General features: G+C 43.8%; 1 protein-coding gene across 2 annotated transcripts in view; it reads right to left on the bottom strand.

Moving 5' to 3' along the window:
- Window positions 1-23,194, bottom strand: part of LOC147022985 (uncharacterized) — a 46,147-nt gene that overhangs the window by 8,227 nt on the left and 14,726 nt on the right. The window contains exons 4-5 of one of the 2 annotated variants that reach the window (XM_085887990.1): window positions 21,093-21,248; window positions 12,118-12,145 (exon numbers count right to left, since the gene is read on the bottom strand). In XM_085887990.1, the coding sequence (XP_085744116.1) occupies window positions 12,118-12,145; window positions 21,093-21,248 (184 nt within the window). The remainder of the gene's footprint in view (window positions 1-12,117; window positions 12,146-21,092; window positions 21,249-23,194) is intronic. The other variant, XM_085887991.1, reaches the window with a different exon arrangement.

Genomic DNA, 23,194 nt, shown 5'->3' with positions numbered 1-23,194 from the left:
GTTCTACATCGGCAATCATGACGTCATAATGAAGGCACCTATGATGCAGGGGTTTCCTTAGAAGCCGGTTACCGGCGACCCGCAGCCGTCTACTCAGAGAAACCAGAGTTGGTGTCAAAGACACCCAATGCTCGCCTGTTTATACATTTATCGTTTTTAAAAGACGAGCCTAATAATTAATATTTTTTAATAAAGCATTGCAGTGAAGTCTGATCCAAATAATTTTAAAGCAATATATGTATTTGTATATTGTAATCAGTAACAAGAGCGCAAGCGAGCAGAATATACGCCCGAACAAGAAGGTATATACAGAATTGTGCTACTACATGAAAAACAGCATCCTGGTTGCCATGTCAACCACTTTAGATGACGAACGTATGTCACGACACACCGTCTCCACAGTCTGTACTTATGTACCAAATATGGAACGTGAAAGTTGAAAACGTTGGGAGTTAGAGTGCGGACAGGAACGGATGGAAAACAGCATCCTGGTTGCAATGGCAACCACTTTAGATGATGAACATATGTCGCGACACACCGTCTCCACAGTCTGTACCTATGTACCTAATACTGAAACGTGAAAGTTGAATACTTTGGGAGTTAGAGTCCGGACAGGAACGGATGGAAAACAGCATCCTGGTTGCTATGGCAACCACTTTAGATGACAAACGTATGTCACCACAAACCGTCTCCACAGTCTGTACCTATGTACCAAATATGAAACGTGAAAGTTGAAAACTTTGGGAGTTAGAGTGCGGACAGGAACGGACGGACGGACAAGTATCACATTATACGCCCCGATATATATATATATATATATATATATATCGGGGCGTATAAAAAAAAATAGTGTGGTTGATAAAAACATTAGAAAGGAAAAAATAACTTGCACCAAAAACTTTAACATTTTCACGCGCACGCTGAAGCTGACGCTCACGCCGGGGTATCGCCATCGTTCTCTGTTCTTCGAACAGGCGAGCTAAAAATGTTAAAGGTCGCCGCCGACTTCAGCGCAGAGTTTTCGATTTTTTTTTTTTGTCACCACGAAATCTCTACACCCCCTGTTTTGAAATCCAAGAAATGGAATACGGTTTCCTTAATGAATGCTAGTTCATCTACACTATTATTATGTAACACACTTACTTCAGATTGCTCACTGTACTCTACCATGTGCAGTATCATCTCCCTATTAAGAACTAAGGTATGTCCCAAATATTGATAAAATGCCTCTCTTTTAAAGTACTTGGATACTCCATCTTCCAGACACCTTGGTGTGCCCTAAACCATGGCCTTAAATTAATGAACCCTGTTTAAAAGCTGCTTGAACCAACTATACAGTATAGTTGAATTTCAGTCAACCAGTCAGTCAGTCAGTCAGTCAGTATATTAATGCAACTATATCCAGTATAGGCCTAACCACCTGTTTTTGTGGAGGTTTCCACCCCAACAGCATGATAATATGAGAACTATTTCATGTCAGAAATCATGCTAGAATGCATCTCCAGCCATCTGGGATCCTCCGGCTTCCAGGACCCTAGGCGGGCACTGGACCCCGGCCATGCAGCTGCGCTCGCTTCGCTCGCGGTGATGGTAACCTGCTACTTTTTAATGGTAGCCTCCTACTCCAAAAAATAAGGAAACCCCTGATGATGGCATAAAAAATCTCTTATTCCCCATGAGGAATCTAACTTGCTGTGTGCCAAGTTAAATTTTTTTCCTTGGTGCGGTTTCAGAGATACAGAGGTCCAAAGTTTTTCTGTTTCCACAACATGGCTGGCATACCACATGACCTATGATATCACAATTATCAATATAACATTCTACTTGAGTAGTCACTCCTGTGGTGAAAATTTGGTCTCAATCCAACAAGCGGTTGCGGAAAACAACACTAAAGTTCTGTGTGGACAAACGCAAACAAACAAACAAACAAATGAAAAATCACTCACTGAGTGACAACTTGGCAAAACAGCGCAAAGTAGAACGGCACTCGGGAGAGCGCATACCTCTGGCAGGTGGAACAGTTCACGTTTGGTATCCCACTGATGGGCTGGATCCGAACCAAAATCCAATCCGCTTGTTCTTGTCACCTAACCAACTCATCCAACTTGTTTTGTCATAACTTATCCACAATTTTCTGAGATATAGTGATATATTTATTTTTGGCCCTATCTATCCATTTTAGAAAATAGGCCTGTGTTGACCTTTTGACCTTAAAGTCAATCGGTAGTTGAATTCAGCGACCTGACATGAAAATGCTCTTCAAATTTCAAGTCAATCAGATGAAAATTGAGGATTTTATTGAATTTCGCCCAAATTGGCCTTTTGGCCTAAGTTTATCTCAAAATTAATAGGTGGTTGAATTCAGCGACTTGATATGCAAATGGTCTTCAAATTTCAAGTCAATCGGATGAAAATTGACAATTTTAGAAACAATTTTAAAATTTGGCCTATTTTGGGTTGACCTTATGGCCTATGTTGACCTTTGACATAAGATAACCTCAAAAATAATTGGTAGTTGAATTCACTGCCCTGATATGCAAATCCTGTTCAAATTTTAAGTCAATCGGGTGAAATTTCAGGATTTTAGAAAATTTGGCTCAAATTGGCCTGTGTCAACCTTTTCAGTCGATCGAATTTTATGAAACTTCAATGTGGGACCGTTGCAGGGTCGGTGACATTAATCTCTGAAAATTTCAGTACGGTTGGTTGAGCGGTTTGGGCTGGAGGCGAGCGGACAGACAAACAAACAAACAAACACAAACAAACGGAGGCGATCAACATACTTGTCATAAAAATTATTATTTTTTTCCAAGTAACAAACAAATGGAGGTGATCAATATCCTTGTCAATTTTTTGCCAAGTAACAAACAGACCCAAATGCAATACCATCTCCTTCGGTCAGGGTAACAAATGTAGTGTAGCAATTTCAATGAAAGGAATAATTACCTCCTCCACCAAAGGTGGATGGAGGTTATGTTTTCAGCCCTATTTGTCTATCTGTCTCTGAGTAGGCTATCTCAAAAGGTTATGCATGGATTCAAACAATACTTGGTTGATAGGTTGGGAATATGACAGAGACTAATTGATGAGATTTTGGTGAGGATCCAGATTGAGATGCAATAAGTTTTTTTTTAATTTTTGAAAGTGATTCTTTACCAGAGAGATGGTGCCAAAAACGATACATCGTACAATATTTGAAAACATAGTGGATGGGGTTATGACAAAACTTGGTGGATGATTTGGGTAGTTGACAAGAACAAGCTGATTAGATATTGGTTCAGGTCTGGATGCAGATCTGGCCTATCAGTAGGATACAAAATGTAAAATGTTCAGCCTGGTGGGGGTATGCCCTCAAGCAAGTGGGCTTTTATAGTTGGATTTTGTAGTTAGGATAAGCACTTTTATTTGTTTGTATGCAGCCTGTGGCTGCTTGACTGCATCATTTTCTGGGAGCACAGCAGTGCCGTTGATGCAATACCAGCACACTGGCCCCTGATACCAGCACACCGGTTGTAATGTCAGTCATGACATTCGTCGGATTTACAATTCCATTATTTTCTGAACAGATGTTCTGGGCCGAGCTCAGAGCAGATGCACATGCATTCTGGGAGGCAAAAAGGTTTGGCTCTCTGCAAAGCTGACAGCTGCTGCAAGCTTACATCACTGTGCAAAGCTGATATCGTGTTGTAAAGCTTTTACTGCATTGCGAGGGTCATATCAAGCCACAAGGCCATCGGTGTGACCAGGCCCATTCTACGTTTTATCTACATACAGGTGCTATTCGTTAAGGAGGATTAAAGTGGTCAGTGTATCTCTCTATGCAGCTAATTATAACACTTCATGTAGTAAGAAAGATTGGAATGTATTTTGTACGCGTTTTCATGGAAATGTATTGCACGTCACGTACATTCGTCCCATTTGCGTAACATATTTCGATGCCATTTGAGGTCTGTTTCCTGTTCGTTTGATGTATTGTATTTCACATGGAGTGGAACTCTAATGCATTTCTGAAGTATTGTTGTCACGAAACAACATCATTCCTTTATAGTTTCTCGGAGCTTTTTGAAGCTTTTCAAAGCGATTAAAGAACTTTCTCGAAGCTTCTTTGGGGATGAATAAACTGCCGAAGGCTTCTGTATGATCACTATTCCTTGTGTCTATATCTGCATACGACATCCAACGAACCTGCGATACAACGATTACGAAACCCCTAAAGGCCCAGTCACACCTTGACGTTTTAGCCAGCAATGGCAACGTATCAAAATGTATGTAAAACGCTGGCTTATGCTGAACTCTTGATGTTTTTTTAAAGATTCGGACGTATTCATAACGAGTTGGTCGTATGCATAACATATTAGTAACGGACACAGAACATTTCGTTGTCATAGATAACTTATACCAACGAATGCTTAGCCTGTTGTCGGCATTCACAACCTATGCCCAACGATAGTCTAACTTATGCATAGTGCGCTGCACGTATCGCCGACGATCACGTGGCGTAGCCTATTAAAAGGCTGATTCAAATCATAACCGCTGGAGAAATGGAAGTGTCAACATCGCAGTCACACCTTGGCGATCTTGCCAGCGTATGCCAACCTCTGAAAAATGCGTCAAACGCTGACGCACGTCGAATACGGTATGGCTAAGTTTGGTATACGTGAATAGAACGCTAAAGTACGCTATCATACGTTGTAGTAAGTGGAGGACGTCTTGTACTTTTAAACGTGTTAAACATTTTACGACGTACTTGCCGTATTCCTCACACGTTCCGCATGCGATGGGAATAAGTTGTACGCACGTTACGCGATCGTTGGTACACGTCGACAATAGTTACTTGTAAGTTACAAGTCGAAACACGTCAATCTAATGGTTAGCGTCAGTGTTCCAGACTCCCTGTTTTTTTTTTGTTTTTTTTTCTTCGGTATGACAGTGATGTTGACACTTCTATTTCTAGTGTGGTTATAATATAATATAATTAATAGGCTGCCGCTCAACGATTTAAATCATAACCATACTAGAAATCGAAGTGTCAACATCACCATCATACAGAAGAAAAACCAAAAAAAAACCCAGGGAGTCTGGAACACTGACGCTAACCATTACATTGACGTGTTTCGACTTATGAGTACCTTACAAGTAACGTGTGTCGACGTGTGTCAACGATCGCGCAACGTGCCTACAACACGTTACTCATAGGTTAGAAATAAGTTTTGGGTACGCTAAACATTACCTCGACGCGTTTCGACTTATGATTAACTTACAAGTGACGTGTGCCAATGATCGCATAATGTGCCTACAACTTATGGCCAGCGTAGCGGAACTTGTGAGTCATACGCTGGCATAAGTCGTAAAATTTCAAGCATGATAAAATTTGAGGACAACCGCAAAGTACAACGATGAAAGCCAGTGTACTACGACGTATGGCAGTGTTTTTCAGCGTGCTCTCAATGTTTCCAAAACTTACCCATAACGTATTCGACGTGTGCCAGCATTTTAGACAAATTTTTCAAAAATCGGCATAAGCTGGCTAAAATGTCAAGGTGTGACTGGGCCTTAACAGCAGACAAGCGCTTGCTGCTGTTAAACTGGTACTCATTTTGCTAACCTCAGAAGGATGCCAGGCTGAATTGAGTCTACTTGGTGTTAATTCAACAGCACAACAGGTGCTTGTGGATGGGTTATGACACCTTAACCGTGAAGGCAACACCAGGCCTAGGATCAGTACTACCGGGGATAAAAGTTACACTTCAACAGAGAAATAATAATGGAAGACTTTTTTTTTTTTTGGCAGGTGCTCATGCTTTGAACGGATGAAGGAAACACTTTGTATTCCATGAAATGCCGGAGTATATGAGTGAACATAAATCAAATTTAAAGACATGTTCATTGAAAGATTAAACTCAGAAATCTCTCCACATATCATTCCTGGAAAGAGGGCACAACACATGAAATCAAACACTGCCAGTTATAAATTTAAATTTTTTCTTCTGCACATATACAAGGAACTTCAACATAGGAACATTCTCTTATGCTCATGAAGCCAATGCAATCATGCAATCATCATTGTATTCCCCCATCCCCACTACTTACAGATCCAACTCAATTAGAAAACTCCTGTACTGGCAATTGTCACTACCATTGTAGGGAAACCATTCCATGCATTGAGTGAAAGACACCTGCCTTACTACAATCCAAACTCTATCTCTTCTTCACTCTCCAACTGCCCCCCCCCCACCCAACCTTGTCCTATCAGTGTCCACTCTGCTAAAAATACATTTTACACTTATTTTGTCTCCACCCATCATGGTCCTAAACATCTCCATCATATACACTTGCAATCATCTCCTTTCTAATGCAAAAAATCCTGTCTTTCAGCTGATCATCATCGCTTAGTCTAGCTAGTAAGCTTGGCCTGAGATTATTGGAGTTGCTCTATGGCTCCGTGCTGTTCCCTCTCTATGACAACTATGTCCTATCTGGTAAGAATGTGCTTCATTGAACTCCAATAAGTTTGCTAATCCTGAACTCTTTTTAGTAAATCAGTGCTGAATACGGCACACTTTCAAAATGACGCATGAATGCTAAATGAGGGCTTTTGCGCATGTGCTGTGTGTATGTGTTTACGATTCGGTTGCCGGGCACTTTTAACAAGCCATTGCTGGAGTGATATCTGTAATTCAAGTAGGCTTTTAAAAATAATTATCAGCATTTATATGAAAGATTTTTGGTTAGCTGTGGCAATTTTGTTTCGCTAAATTACCTCTCCCCTTGTATCAGTGGACAGGGAAATGTGTTGTGTTTGTGTAGCAGATTCGAACCCCTTTTGTAATCTCTTTGTAATATCTATATCTCTGTCTCTCTCTGTCTGTCTCTGACTCTCTCTCTCTCGCACACCCATGCGCAGAGCACTTTGCAACACACAACATTTCACCTCACAAAACCCACATTACAACACACTGCAAATCCAAGCAAGCGCATCATAAAGCATATCATGAAGTGGCACGGACCAGGAGTACGAATCTTGTCAACAAGCAAGCAACAGAAGAACAAATTTCCAAAGATGGTTGGGTGTGAGCTTCTTTGCCGAACCATGGACTCGGTCAATGAGCATAGCATGGCGACAGGAACGCACCAATGGGGAGATGGCACCGCCAAAGCTCAAGCCACGCTCAAGGGGTGGGACCCAGAACCACGCCTCCCCGAGGAACTTTATAAGTACGAGAATGCCATGGCTCGGGGCTGGTACGTGTCCAAGGAAAGTCAAGGATTCAAGGCAGAGGCTCTGTGAGAACGAACGGGCTGGTGCCGCGGTGCAGAGTTGTCGAGCCGCGGAGTATCCCTTGACACGCCGGCCAACACACTGACTCACATTCTCTTTCTCTTTTTATCACGACTTCTAATTTGTTCACTTGGAACGCACAAAGAGTATTCGACGATTCTACCCTCGACCCATTCAGGGCTGGGTTATTGACTTGCATCCACGATTTCCTCTGTCACACCACAAACATTCACCCGCAATTCTCCCCACATAGCGCAACACATCATTACCCTCCTCTTTTCTCTCTTACCCTGCTTGTTTCACCTTGGGACCAACACAAGCCCACAGGTTTGCATCAGGTGAGCATGGAGTCCCCAACAAGCCCCACCTTATTCTCCTCTCCCTGTCCAGCACCCTTCCTTTTCTTGTTTCCTGGAGTGGATGAGGCACCCACATGTGGAGAAACGTACGAAGATGACTGACTAAGTGGGCTGATGTGCTTAAGGGGTAAGGTCTTTCTCTTGTAAACTGTTTGCCTGTAAATACTTGTCCTTTTGATCTTAAAAACTGTTTCCAAGCTGCCCATTCATCTTTTCTCCATTGGTTAGACTATTGTGTGGTCTAGTAACAGGGAGTCCTGCCCCGCCGTTCCGTTATGATTAGTGATCAGCCAACGTCCCACTTACGGTATCGCCCCACTTACGGCTCAGTATTGAGAGCACAGTTCCCCATCCTTGGTGATTAAATTGCCGGAAAGGTAAAGCGGAGTTATACATACGCTGGACCATGCCTAAATTAAGTTTCTCAGATGGTGTCAGTGGTTGTCTTGTATCTCAGTCATCTGCGGTTTGTCGGCTTCAGGATCATCGGCCGGGAAGTGGGTCCGAGATACTCACATGATTACCTGGAGTGATTACTACATATTACCCGAAGACCAGGTGACCCCCGAACACATAACAATATATTTAGTTATCTCTCGTAGTACCTATATTAACAGTTTTTCTCGATTGCTGAAACACATTTCAGAAACAAAACCCTATGTCACCAAAACAGTTGTCTGTCAAAAAAAAATGAATCAAAACTGTCTTGTTGCTTACAAAACTTCAAAAATCCTTTGCAAAATGTAATAATGTTGTCATATCTGAAAACACACAATCAAATATCTGCAGCAAAATAATACATTTGTCATCAAAGGAAAATCTCACATTATCGACTATTTCACAAAGGTGCAATGAATTCAAAATATTGTGGCAGAGGTGGCTGGCCCAGGTGAATCCCCCGACCCAAATTGTGGTGACAGGTGGTTAACACCGCCAGCCCCCTGACGGCCAAGCGTTTCCTTATTAATAGGAGGCGGACACGTTGATCCTCGGAGATTAAGACACATGCGGGAGGGGCAGGGCGTAATGGCGGAGGGGTGGAAGAGCACAGCACAGAAATGGATGCACGGGGGGGGGGGGGAGGTTATACTCGAACCGCACTACAAATACATGAATAGAGTTTCTTAAAATGAACACATGCAATGAAAATAAACAGATATTTACAAAGGACAATAATTCAAAAGGTAATGGTAATAACATGAAGTAAACTAGAACGGGCACTCATAGAGCGCATACCTTCGCCACCACTACTTTTTTTGTTCTTGGTATGAGTGTGGGGAACTGGTTTCATATGAATGGTCTTATGACACAAACCACATATCTATAATGTCATGACCCCCCCCCCGACTTTCGGGGGCTCCGGACTAAACAATAATCAACTCACGTTGTTTTGGCGAGTCTTCACTCGCAAGCTCGGTGAATACAACGTTTCAAAAAGAGAAGGTAATCTCGTTTGATGCTGGTTTCATGCAAATTGAATAAGAATTGACTGAGTTATGCCGAAAACCGCATATTTTTCAAGGGCGTGACCCCCCCCCCCGACATTTTACCCCAACCGGTGACGTGTTGTGACGTCATTGTGTCACAAGATTGGGCATTAAATTCTGAACATTTTGGTGCTGGGTTCATGTAAAGCGGACAAGAATTGACCGCGTTATGACAAAAACCGCATATTTTTCAAGGTTGTGACCCCCCTGACCTTTGACCCCTAACCGGTAACAAGAGTATGGGCGTCCTTGTGTCATATTGCATATCACAAGATGAGGCGTTGAATTCTGAACATTTTGGCGTTAGTTGCATGCAAATTGAATAAAAATTGACCGTGTTATCGTAAAAAGACGATTTTGACCTTTTCGTGACCTTGACCTTTGACCCGAACGATCCCAAAATCTAATCGAATGCTTCCTGGCTAATAACCAATCATCCCACCAAATTTCATGCAATTCGGTTTAATACTTTTTGAGTTATACGAATCACAAGATTACAAATAAATAAATAAATAAATACACGCCGACCAAAACATAACCTTTCGCAGAATGCGAAGGTAATAAATCCTAAAGTCGAGGTTCCCCTTCACAGACTAAAATACAGGCAAAGGGAAAGCAAAATAAAAAGAAACCCCTTCCTTTATTCTTGTACTTAGCTTGGCCCAGAGCTAGTCTTTGTGGAACTTGGAATTAAGGCGCTTCCACCAGCACGTGCAGACGCGCGCAAAATGGCGCTGCCACTTCTCTCGTAGCAGGACAAACGTAAGCCAAGCACTCCGTGAGTGGCACTCAACACTAAGGCTCAGACGCCCAATGCAGCCACTTTGTGCGTCGATCATCCTCACCGACCCGCGATGACATACACGAGGCTTGGGGTCCGTTTCTCATGACTCAACCAAGAGCCAAAGGCCAGCATCTTGCTTCGTACTTGTGCTCACCTTGAACTCCCACCTCCTCTCTCATGCGCTCCCTCTCAAAAAGCGCAACCAACCCTTCCTCATAGACGTCACACCTAACAATCCTCTGCCTCCCGGGCATGGCCTGCTCACATAAAAACCTGGGAAGGCGGGGCTTCTGCCTGCTTGGCTATCTTCTGACATCACACCCATCAATCATCAGCCTTGGGGGGGGGGGGTTGACTTAGCCCAACGTCACCCTTGGAGGTGGGGCTTTTGCCTGCTCAGCATGTTTGCATGTTTCACATCATGCTTTTGGTTATAAAGACAAAGGGAAAAGTCACAGGGAGGCAATTACATACTGTGGAAGCTTATTCTTAAACCCCTAGCTAATTAACACAACACGACCCCCCATGTGGTGACATGTAACATTTAAGCTCACAGTTTCGCTACTTAATTACATCGAGATGCCTCCTACACGTCCACGGACCAAACTACTCGATCCAATGCTAAATTCCCTATTAAATTCCTCCATCTACCCCCACAACCGTAACAATATAAACATCGACATGTTTAACCTTTTCATTTATTATTTTTTCTTCATACCATTTCTACCTGGTTACTCTTCTTATTTTATTGGACATGGTGTAATGCGACCATACATGTTACCTATAAGTCTATATTTTTTTCAGTAGACTTAGCCCCAGATGACCCAGACATCACTGAGAACTTGTACACATTAAACGGAAGAAACAGTCGTCGCTCAAAACTATAACACCAGCTCTACCCAGCTACCAGCACATGTACACGGGTGATTTGAACTGTGAATCAAACACCTGTTGCCATTGCCTGGCAGTTACCAGAAGAGCACCTGAAACTAATTATCTGTTATCAACACAAATTTCTACAAATCAAATGAACCACCATATAGTTATAATGAAAAGAAAGGATATATGTATCATCATCTACTCCGAGAGAAGTTGACCAAGGACGCTAAAACTTTCAGGGTCCCACAATGCCTCCACCCCTCACCCCCACCCACATCCCATCAACCATCACCGCCGCAATACCCCCCCGCCCCCCAACATCCAACAGACCACTCCACAAACTCTCATCAACTATCACCACCACAATGCCCACCACCATCCCACAAACCCCTCCACCAATCATCACCCACCATCACCCCACACCCCCTCCATAACTCATCAATCATCACCCACATGATATCCACCACCACCCCCCCTTCAATAACCCCTCATCAATCATCACCCACACAATACCACAACCACAGCACACCGTCCTCCCCTCCAGCACCCTCCCGCCTCCACTGGGGCAGGACATCAACACTCTATGGACACGATGGTGGGACATGGCACAGACACAAATCGTGTCCAAGTAAAGTAGGGAACGAGACAATCCCATAACATACAAAACATTTGATCAGCCTGCGACGGTGGGACAAAGCATTCGACACCCATTTTTTCCATGGTGCCAGTTCCAATTTGCCAGTTTGAATTTAAATCCAATATTTAAAAAAAAAAATTTGTATTTCTGCATGTTTTAAGTGATTTCCAACCCCCCCCCCCCAAAATTGTGAGAGAAAAAAAATTTTTCCAACTTTTTTTTCAACAAAATTTCTATTTCTTTTTTTTGCATTTCTACATGTTTTAAGTGATTTCCAACAAAAAACATGCCAAAATTATAATTGCGGCTGATTTTGGAACTTCAGGTGGATATACCCACGTAAAATCAATTTCTGTCTCAAGGAATCTAGTTATGACGAATGAATTGAGTATGTAAAAGGGAAAGTTGCAAACTATATCTCTGTGAGCACTGTTGACGTCAAATTGAATGAATAGGATATCAGGTTCACTTGAGTGACCGAGCAGCATTGGCGGTGGAGGTTTTGCACTCTACCGAGTGCTCCCCCTCTAGTTTTCAATGTTTTTCAGGAAAAAATAAAATTGCAGTTAGGTTCTCCTTTAAGGAACCCATATACAGTAATGCAGGCCCAAGTGAATAAGCTTTGGAGTGAACTGATATCAGTGATGAATCAATAGATTTGTTGATACAAAACCAGAGATAAACGAACTTGCCTCGTTGGCTTTGTCTTCAGTTCCTTTCCTGTTCAACAAGACAGAGAAATGAGACATTAATAATTCTTATAAGAAATGAGGATATAGGAATGTGTATTTAGCTGCTTGACTTGTATCCTTACTATAATTCACAGACCGGTGTTTGTGTGTCTATTTGTCATGCTACTCCTCCTACAGTTCTGAGCTGATGACATCCAGACTTGCTACATAGGATCAGCATGACCCCAATTAGTGTATAGGGGTGTTTTTATCTTTGCCAGTTAGGGGGTGAGGGAGAGGACGCAAATTCTCCATGTAAATGTGTATTGTGTAGTACCACCTCCAGGTTGGGGAGGGTATTACAGGTCTCCACGATTTACAGTTCGGTCAGTATTCCTTTTCCCATGATTTCCAGTGCTGTGAGGTGTTTTGAATTACAAGCAGTAGGTATGTTTTTGCTTCATGCACGTAACTTGGGTTATTTTGGGTTTTTTTTGCGTATACATAGATGTCAGTTGCCTATACACTCCCCAAATAAATGTATGCATCAGAAGAACATGTTGCATGCTTGGAACAAGATCATCCGTAGGGCGGGTAGTCTGCTAGTTCAAACAAAATGCAATGGAAAGAAGAAAAGTAGTTCATGAGGAAAGTATAAAGTATGAATTGGTATACATAGGGTTAAGAAGCACACTTGAGTGAAGGCCACCAATCCCCTCTTGGTTTAGGCAATAATATATAAAATTGCTGTTCACCTTCTCTTAAACCTTAATGTCAAAGCAAGGAAATATGGGGTCTTCATTGGTGTTATAGCTCGGTGACATTCAATAGCTCATTTGTTATCGCTCATTTGTAAAAAGCAAGAAATTACTTCAAATCATTTGGAGTTTAAACGAATACATCCTGTGGAAGTAAGTGTTGGTGGTGACAGGATGGGTTGAGATTACTGAGAAGTTTGAATGCATGCATTCATTTGATACCATACAACTTCAATTCTGATGGTGATATATATTGGGATGGATTTGTTTCAATTGTTTTTCCTTTCTTTCTGACCTGAGCTTTAATAACAGCAGAGTTTGCTTTGATGTTGTGGTTTTACAACATGCAGTGAAAGTTCGAATGCACACTTTGTATTAGGGCAAGGAGGAGGGTCTCTGACACATGGTTTGTACAGTTCATCAGAATTTCCAATATATTTTCATATTTAACGAGAAGGGCACTCGGTAGAGCGCATACCTCTGCAACGTAATGCCTGATCCACGAGAACACATCAGTCCCAATACATTTTTGAAATATCATGCTCTCCAATGCTATATCGTTTTTGGCCCTATCTCTCAATGGTGAAGAATCACTTTAAAAATTAAATAATTCTCGTATCCAGATCCACATTCGGATCTTCACCAAAATCGAATCAATTCATCCTTGCCACACACCCATCATGTCCACCAAATTTTGACCGAATCCGTCTGCAACTTTTTTGAGGTATCCTGCACACAAACAAACAGACAAGCCGGGAGGTGACATGGATGGTCGCTACGTAATTGCATACTAGTCATACAGTTTTTAACGGATCGGGCTGAAATTTTTTGACAAAGAGGTTGATTATAGTGCGCATAAAAGCGCGGTAGCCGATTTTTGATTTTTTAGGATTTTAAAAACAATTTCAAAGTCCCGTTGCTAGGCAACGGTGGTGTCCATAGCAATGGTGCTCAAAAGTATACAACTAGATCCTGGTATGAACCTACCTGTCAAGTTTCATCAAAATCGGTTGACTCCTCTGGCCTCCAGAGCTGTCCATTACAAACAAACATACAAACATACAGACAGACGGAAAACCTGAGCATAATGGTAGTCTAGCGACCACCCAACAAACAAACAAGATGAAGATGTCATGAGAGTACAATACTTGCAAAATCCAGAAAACAAATTTGACCTCAAAAATAATTGGTGGTTAAATTCAATGACCTGAAATATATATCCTCTTTAAAATTCAAGTGAATCGGATGAAAATTGAGGATTTTATAAATACCACCATAGTTGTTGACCTTGGGTCTATGTTGACCTTTTGGTCCATGTTGATCTCATAAAGAATAGGCTCATTGAATTCAGTGACCTTAAATATATATCCTCTTCAAATTTCATTTCAATTGGATGAAAATTGATGAATTTAGAAATCTCACATAAGTTGTTAAGCTTTGGCCTATGTTGATCTTTTGACTTCAAAAACAATAGGCTTCTTCCTTATGACAAACTCTGCCATGTGGCGAAGTTTCGTGAAGATCGGTTTAAAATTGTGACCTGTAGGCGACAAACAGATACAGAGACAGACAGACAGACAGACAGACAGAATAACAAAATCGACAAACTAATACACTTGAAAAATCTTCGATTTTGCAAGTAACAAACACACAGAAAGGGGTGAAAACATAACCTCCTTCACCTTCGATGACAGAGGTAATCCATCCATCAAATGAGATCATACTCTGTGCAGAGCGTTGGTGCTGCCTAAGCAGTATCCTTAGCTATTGGGCACAATCCTGGATGGGTCACCACTCCAACACAGGATAGCAGCAAGCTGGCACTCATTTTGCCAACCTCAGAAGGATGACAGGCAGAGTTAACCCCACCTGGTATTAATTCAACAGAAAAGGGGGATTTGAACTCAGGATGTTAGGATGCACAAGCCCACCACACTAACCATTAAGCCAACACCAGGCATGGCAGAGATAATAAACAGATGACAACAATGCTGACTGTACAAAATATTAATGGTGTGCATGCTAGTTCATTGCCATTGTGCTGCTTTTGAATTAGAAATTTCACATTTCATTACTTAAGATGTAAAATATGAAATAAATCTAGAATTTTGATTCTGATGTACCATACTTTTTGCAAAGCGTTGATGCTGCCGAAGCACTTTATCGGCAAGGGTTATACTTGGTGGTTTGCTATTTCTTCCCAGACTATGGAACTTCCTTCTTTTTAAAATCCACACTGCCTCATGAGACAGTTTTTTTTTAAATCTCTTTCAAAGTCTTATCTTTTTTCATCTCAATGTCTACCCTTGTTAATGTCATTTTTAATTTATAACTCGCTTTTAATTTCCACTCTTCTTAGAAAAAAATAAGTGCTTTGAGATCTTATTTAAAATGAAAAGTGCTTCTTGAGACATAAATTGATTTGAATTGAATTGGATGATAGTGATCGATGGATGATGAGAGAGGATGAAGCTGTAAGGAAAGTCGTGGGTGCAAGTGAGTAATTGAAGATAGAAAAATAAGCTTGGGGTTTTTTTTGTTCCATAGAAGTGGAGGCTGAAAGAAAAGCAAAATGGCAAAGTGGTGGGTTAACAGATTAATGGAGGGTGGAGGGGATCAACTGGACAACAACACACAGATGCACGAAAGTTCAGGAAGGGAAAGGGGGTAGAGGGTTATTGACTGTATAAAAGTTAGGGAATGGGTATAGGAGAGATCTTGAGTAGTAATCTCAATGGAAAAGGCAGGAGCATGAGGTTGTAGGAAAGATGAGATATAGGGGTCATCTATATCCTTACTATAATTCATGGACTGGTGTGTGCATGTGTGTTTGTTTGTCACACTACTCCTCCTATAGTTTGGGGCTGATAACATCCACACTTGTGACATAGGATCAGAATGACCCCAATTAATGTATAGGGGTGTTTAAAAAAAAAATCTTTGTTGGTGGTCTTGGATGGGAGGTGGAGGGAGAGGGAGGCAGTGCAGTGAGGTGTTTTGAATTATAAACAGTTGGTATGTTTTTGCTTCAAACATGTAACCTGGTTATTTTGTTTTTTGCCATTACAGAACTGTCAGTTACCAATACATTGCCCAAATAAAAGAATGCATTCGAAGAAAGTGTTACATGCTTGGAACAAGTTCACCAGCGGAGAAGGTCCTCTGCTAGAAGTGTAGTTCACCAGTAGAGAAGGTCCTCTGCTAGTATTACATAATATTGTTACGGCTGTGGAAATTCGCATTACACCATAAAGGGCCCTCAGGTGAGATATCTTCATAGGTACATGTGTAGTTAGCCCAAACCCGTTGTATAGAGGGAATTTATGTGATCCATTCTGGCTGCGATCCTCCAGTTAGCCATTTTTCTGTTCTATCTTTTATTTCAAACAAACAGCATCTCAACAACCACGCCATCCCCATCACAGCGCCAATCGCACTGCAACCACGCCACCTCCACCATCTACGCTATTACATCTTCGCCACTACGTCTGCTTCCGAACGGCAAACAAAGGCGCCAAGGAGGGAACTACGAGGATGCGCAGGTTTCCCCGCCTGTTTCTCCCGTTTGACTTCCCCGCGCTTTGGAGTGGAGGAGGGGCGATGCAGGTCAAAGGTCAGAGGTCATGTAAAGGAGGGTCTCATTTTGGGGAATAATTCTCTGGCCCAGAGCCAAAAACTGACTCCCCCGGCCCCCGCACGGGGCGGGGTGGAGGGAAAGCGTGAGGGAACGCCCTTTTCGGGAACCCTCTCGAAGGAAGGTGGAGCCGAGAACGGGGCGGGGCGAAGGGCGGAGCCCGGCTCTATAAAAGACGGACACGGGCCGGCACGCTTGCGCTTCCTCTTCAGCCTCTTCCTCTTCAGCCTCTTCCTCGGGAGCGCTTACTCTTGAGCCGCTTCCTCTTCAGCCTCTTCCTCTGTCGCCTGTTCCTCTTGAGCCTCTTCCTCTGTCGTCTCCTCCTCGGGCGCCTCTTCCTCTTGAGCCTCTTCCTCTTGGGGCGCTTCCTCTTCCTCTTCGTCTTGGCTGGTGGTCTGGTTAGTCTTCGGTTGGTTTTTGTGGAGAGTTGGTCTTCGGGAAGAGGTCCTGCGCCCGCGCCTTGGCGAGCGGCCCTGTCACGAAGGCACGGACGGGAGACGCGGGAGCACTAGTAGTGAGGTGGACCTGCGCGTCCGGACGGGGAGTGCCAGAGAGGGTTCACCGGCCGCGAGAGAGGTCGGGGCCAGGCGCGACCATGCTGGCGGTTGTGGGAGAGGGACTCACCAGCCATAAAAGGGAAGTCGCGACTTCTGTCTTTCTTTTCCTTCCTTTGCTTTTTGTATGAATGTGTGTGTTGGCGCCGTCTGTGAAGTAGAACTGTTTAAGTGTTGCCGTGTGTACGCGTATTCGGTTGTAGCTCTGCATCGTTTCTTTTGTTACATTTTCTTTCTGTGCATAATTGTATGGCTGTATATACGTGCTTGTCTGTGTGTGTGTGAATAAAACGCTTGCTTGTTGACTGTTCCCGCTCTGCTTCGTCTCTTTTCCTTTTTATTGACCCTCCATCTTGCATCACGTAAGGGGTTCGTAGTGGGTGCAGCATCCCGGTAATTAATCGGAACCGTCAAGGCCGACGATAACACCGCTCGGTTATCACTGTAGCACGGAACAGACCGCTTAAGCGGTTCCTGTCCAGAGTCGGCCTGTGGCGTGGTACGATAGCCCGGTCGACCATTTGCGCAGGTACTTAGGTAGATCGAATTTGGCGAGCAACCCTATCCTGCGCAGGTGGGCAATTGGCACGATCGTGGTGAGGTTAAACCCCCACCCGTGACTAGCTCCCGGCGTTGTTCCGAGAGGCTCATGACAGAATTGTCCGTCCGGTGGGCGACGTGCCACGATTCGAGTTAGGTGGCCGATCGCACGCCGGCGGGCGCGAATTCGCAACAATATGTTAAATGTTTTCTTAAGAATTGCTACCCCCTTATCCCCCCCCCCTTCCCTCTCCCTCTTCACTCCCATGTATTTTAACATTACTCTCTGATCCTTTCTCCTGTCAACCTCTTGCCTTTATATTTGTAATTCCTTTCCAACTCCCCAACACCTTATTCTTTCCTCTCAACATCATTTAATTTTCGCAAGTTATTTCTCCCTCCTACCAAATGGCTTCGTAAAATATAAATAATGAAATAAAACAATTTTTTTCAATTTCAATTTAAAAAAAACATTTTCATCCTTGCCAATATAAGTACAGGAAAACAAAAATAAATGAAAGTAATACTTCTGGAACTTGATGAACTCAAGATACGATCAAAATAATATATTGTTGCGAATTCGCGCCCGCCGACGTGCGGCGGCCACGTAACTCGAATCGCAGCACGTCGCCCACCGGACGGACAATTCTGTCGTGACCCTCTCGGAACAACGCCGGGAGCTAGTCACGGGTGGGGGTTTAACCCCACCACGGCTGTGCCAATTGCCCACTCGCGCAGGATAGGGTCACTCGCCAAATTCGATCTACCCAAGTACCTGCGCGAATGGTCGACCAGGCGATCGTACCACGCCACAGGCCGACTCCGGACACAAACCGCTTAAGCGGTCCGTTCCGTGCTACAGTGATAACCGAGCGGTGTTATCGTCGGCCTTGACGGTTCCGATTAATTACCGGGATGTTGCACCCACTACGAACCCCTTTCCGTGATGCAAGATGGAGGGTCAATAAAAAAGGAAAAGAGACGAAGCAGAGCGGGAACAGTTCAACAAGCAAGCATTTTATTCACACACAAACACACAGACAAGCACGTAAGGTACGTATTTGCAGTCATACAGTAATGCACATAAAGCAATTAAAACAAAAGAAACGATGCAGAGCTACAACTGAATACACGTACACACGGCAACACTTAAGCAGTTCTACTTGTCGGACAGACGCCTCCCACAGTCATTTATACAAAAAGCAAAGGAAGGAAAAGAAAGAAAGAAGTCGCGACTTACCTTTTATGGCTGGTGAGTCCCTCTCCCGCGACCGTCAGCGTGGTCACGCCTGGCCCCGACCTCTCTCGCGGCCGGCGAACCCTCTCCGGCACTCCCCGTCCGGACGCGCAGGTCCACCTCGCAACGGGCGCTGCCGCGTCTCCCGTCCGTGCCTTCGTGACAGGGTCGCTCACCAAGGGGCGGGCGCAGGACCTCTTCCCGAAGAACAACTCTCCACAAAAACCAACCGACGACCAACCAGACCACCAGCCAAGACGAGGAGGAAGGAGCGGAAGAGGAAGCGTGCCAGAGGAAGAGGCTGAAGAGGAAGCGCTCCCGAGGAAGAGGCTCCCGAGGAAGAGGCTCCCGAGGAAGAGGCTGAAGAGGAAGAGGCTGAAGAGGAAGAGGCTGCCGAGGAAGAGGCGACAGCGCGCCCGCCCGTCGCCCCGCCCCGTTCTCGGCTCCACCTTCCTTCGAGAGGGTTCCCGAAAAGGGCGGTCCCTCACGCTTTCCCTCCACCCCGCCCCGTGCGGGAGCCGGGGGAGTCAGTTTTTGGCTCTAGGCCAGAGAATTATTCCCCCAAAAAGAGGCCCCTCCTTTACATGACCTCTGACCTTTGACCTGCATCGCCCCTCCTCCACTCCAAAGCACGGGGAAGTCAAACAGAAGGAACAGGCGAGGAAACCTGCGCATCCTCGCAGTTCCCTCCTTGGCGCCTTTGTTTGCCGTTCGGAAGCGGACGTAGTGGCGAAGATGTAGTAGCGTAGATGGTGGAGGTGGCGTGGTTGCAGTGTGGTTGGTGCTGTGATGGGGATGGCGTGGTTGTTGAAATGTTGTGTGTTTGAAATAAAAGATAGAAAAAGAAAAACGACTGACTCAAAGCGTCGCAGCCCAGATAGATCACATAAATTCCCTCTATACAACGGGTTTGGGATAACTACACATGTACCTATGAAGATATCTCACCTAAGGGTCCTTTATGGTGTAATGCGAATTTCTACAGCCGTAACAATATACACAAGCAAATATGGAGGCATATTCATACTCAGAAGCCAAGGCTTGTCGTGAGATTCCTAATGACTAACAATATAAATGACAAACGATAAATTAGAGCAAAACTACCAAATGCCAAAGAATTAAGGAAACATGGTCAAGAATACTGTGAATAACAATAACAAGAATAAACAGATTTAAAAAACGAAATAACAATAAGGTGAAGACTTGCAAGAGTGAATAACAAATCGATGTGCAAGAAAGGAAGGTTTCAATAATACGAGATCAAATTTCGTTTGTTAGGAGGCTTAAACCAACTCACAGACACGAAAACAAAAGAAAAACACGAAAAAGAGCAATCAGAGATTGCAAACTCTCGACAGGACTTCTTTTGAGTGGTGTATTTTCATAGGTTTTAGGGTAAATCCAATATGACTGCAAAATAATGTAACCTATAACATCATGTGTGTGACCCTTTTGTTCCTCATGCATAGGCGGTCATATGGGTAAAGTTTTGCCTCAATCTTTTCAGCCATTTCAAAGAAGAAAGTTTTTGAAGGATTAAAAAAAACCAACACCAATATGGCTACCGAATCACGTGGCCGATGACGGCATAAAATTTTCTTTTTGTGGACCATTTTATCCCTAGATGACCCTCAACATTTTTCACTGATCGGATGTGGCGTTCTACATCTGCGATTATGATGACATCATAATAATACCACACTCATTCCCATGAGTACTTGCTATTTGCCAAGTTTCAAGTTTTTGCTTGGTGCGGTTTCAGATATACAGAGGTCCAAAGTTTTTCCGTTTTTCCAATATGGCTGTCACACCACTTGGCCTATGATGTCTTAAGTATCATTAAAACTTTCTGCATGAGTTTCCACACCAGTGGTGAAAATTTTGTCTCGATCCGTCCGACAAGCGGTTACAGAGAAAAACACGAAAGTTCTTGGCGGACAAACAAACAAACAGACAGACAGACAGACAGACAAACAAACAAACGGACCCAAATGCAATACCCTCTCCAAATTATTCGGCAAAGGTAACAACAATAAATGTTCTCCCCCCCCTCCCCACCCTCCTGTGCCTTTACTGCTCTGTTCCATCAATACTATTCCAAAGACGTGCCCCATAATATAATAACATAGTTTATTAATAGAGTATGATGTGCGAGTAAAAGGTAGAAATAAGTTATCTTATGATCTAGTGGAATGAGTGTGGATGTCATGGACTGCTGTAAAGTAAGATAAAAAATAACTAAAACAATAATGAGATTGTTGATCATTACGTACGTGATGACATTCGGGGAACACCTGGAGGACAGATAAGTGAACCAACCAATGGGAAAAGCAGAGTGAGTGTAGGGAGAGTTGCACTGACTCCCATGAAGAACAAGAAGTCTTTGCAGGACTCGTACATACTAGGGCAGTCACAGTCATTGAAGCGCTCTAGGAATGGAGTGGTGAATCACAGTTAACCTCACAGTTTGATAGCGGAGCCAGTTAAACCTGCCTGAGTTACTAGTGAATGCTTACAGAATTCACTCCTCCAGCTTTCACACCAATCAAAACTTACTGTAAGCCTATCTCAAAAGCCATTTTCTTGAGAGGATGTACTGTATGTACAGTATTGTACTCACCAAAGGAAGGCATAAAAAATTAATGTTTGTTCCATTAGGCCTTTGGCAAATCTACATATTACCCTGACAAAAATAGTGTAACTTTCGACCCCAAAATTATACACACACGATAACCAACCCTCCCAAATACCACCTGTCATGCAGTTACGATTACCTTTAGCTCGATTCAATTTCTCAGTGTGCTCGTCAAAATATGACCTTTTGGTAATTTAGGTGTATGATAAAAACGAATTTGTGGATTTTTGTGAATGCAATGCTGTTAAGAGTTGTGGGGGGAGGAGGAGGAGGGAGGGAGGGAGGGAGTGGTGTTGCATTGTTAAAACACCTTTGTTGTATCATAAGATGTTATTATTCCACAAATTAAGTTGGAAAATAGACTTAAAGATTTACATATTTGATGAGAAATGGCTTTTTTGTTTGGAATCGTTCCAGGATAAAACAGTAAGATTCCACAGGGGAATGAAACTCGTAGTTGTTGCCTTGATTTTGAGTGCCTAATTGAACTTGGCATGTGAAGTTCTTCATTAAGTTTGCACCTTGTGGCAATGTCTTTCGCATGTTGCTCCTGTCTCTGCTTTAACCCCACTGCTTAGATTTTGCATTTTTCTTTCTCCCACGTACTGTACAGTATTGCCATTTCCGATCCCTCAGTTTGATCCTGTTCCCCCTCCTCGCTACAATTTTTTTTAAAACAACAAAAACTCTTGTTCACTCCAAAAATAAAACAATCACAAACTCAATCTGACAGTTCCTCATTCCTGCTTCGCAGGATTTCATCTGCAAGATGCAAATGGGCACCTAGATGGTCATGGGACACGAGCCCTTCAACCATTCCGGACCTGTGGTGATGGCACAGGTCGGCACCCGGTCTCCATTGGTGGTGCTGGCCTACAGCAAGGTGGTCCCCTTTCAGTCGGTCACTTCTCTGCGGGCAAGCATCATCAATCAGTGCACTATGGGATCGTCCTCGAAGAGGTTTTCTCAGTGTGCTGGGAGGTCCAGGTGAACGTGCAAGGCATCCCCTGCAGAGTTCGCCAGCCCAGATATCAAACTGGATTGGTCGGAAATGAGGGAGCAAGAGTTTCTCACGATGGTCTCAGCATGTGGAGGTGAGGTGCTGTGAGATGTCCTTCAGCCAATGAGTCTAAGCATATCCCCTCAAGGAGATGGTCAGCACCTGGCTCCGAACTGGTGGACTGTGCTCGGACCGCAGCCTGGGACCTCGCCGAGTGGCACCCCAACTGCGCTGCATGGATCGCCGAGGTTCTACGGATGGTACACCCCAGTCTGGCCTCTTGGGCCAGGCACTGGGGTATAGTCCTGTATGCCCACAAACAGCTGGGTGGCTTTGGACTCATGCCTCATCGAGGCCTGGCCATGCTAAAGGCCGGACGCGTCGCTGGTCACTAGACCAGGCGGGCTTGGGCTTTGCCTGCCTACGGCTCCAGTTGGAATGCTCATTTGGCTTGCTTGTACCGGCCCTACCTGGCAGTGGCTGGTGGAGGGTAGATAACCATGGCAGAGTTAGATTCTGTCAATTGCTTCCCACACTCTTACATGATCACGTGTCCAACCCACCAGCCCTACGGCGGTTAAGTTCCTCGCTTCCCTGAGACACGAGACGATCTTAGAGATCGAATGATGACCTGCATTGCCATGGACTACATCCCAATGATGGGTGCAGGTCCAGTGAAGCACTGGCGTATAACACCAGGAACCATTTGTAGGGAGAGTCGCAAGGATGCTTAGTTCGGA

This window comes from Eptatretus burgeri, chromosome 7 (genome assembly GCF_056783735.1).
Source record: "Eptatretus burgeri isolate ZD-2024b chromosome 7, Ebu_testis_v1, whole genome shotgun sequence".
NCBI classification, from domain to species: Eukaryota; Metazoa; Chordata; class Myxini; order Myxiniformes; family Myxinidae; genus Eptatretus; species Eptatretus burgeri.
Note: the sequence above shows the minus strand (reverse complement) of the source record. Positions and strands in the feature narration are given on the sequence as shown.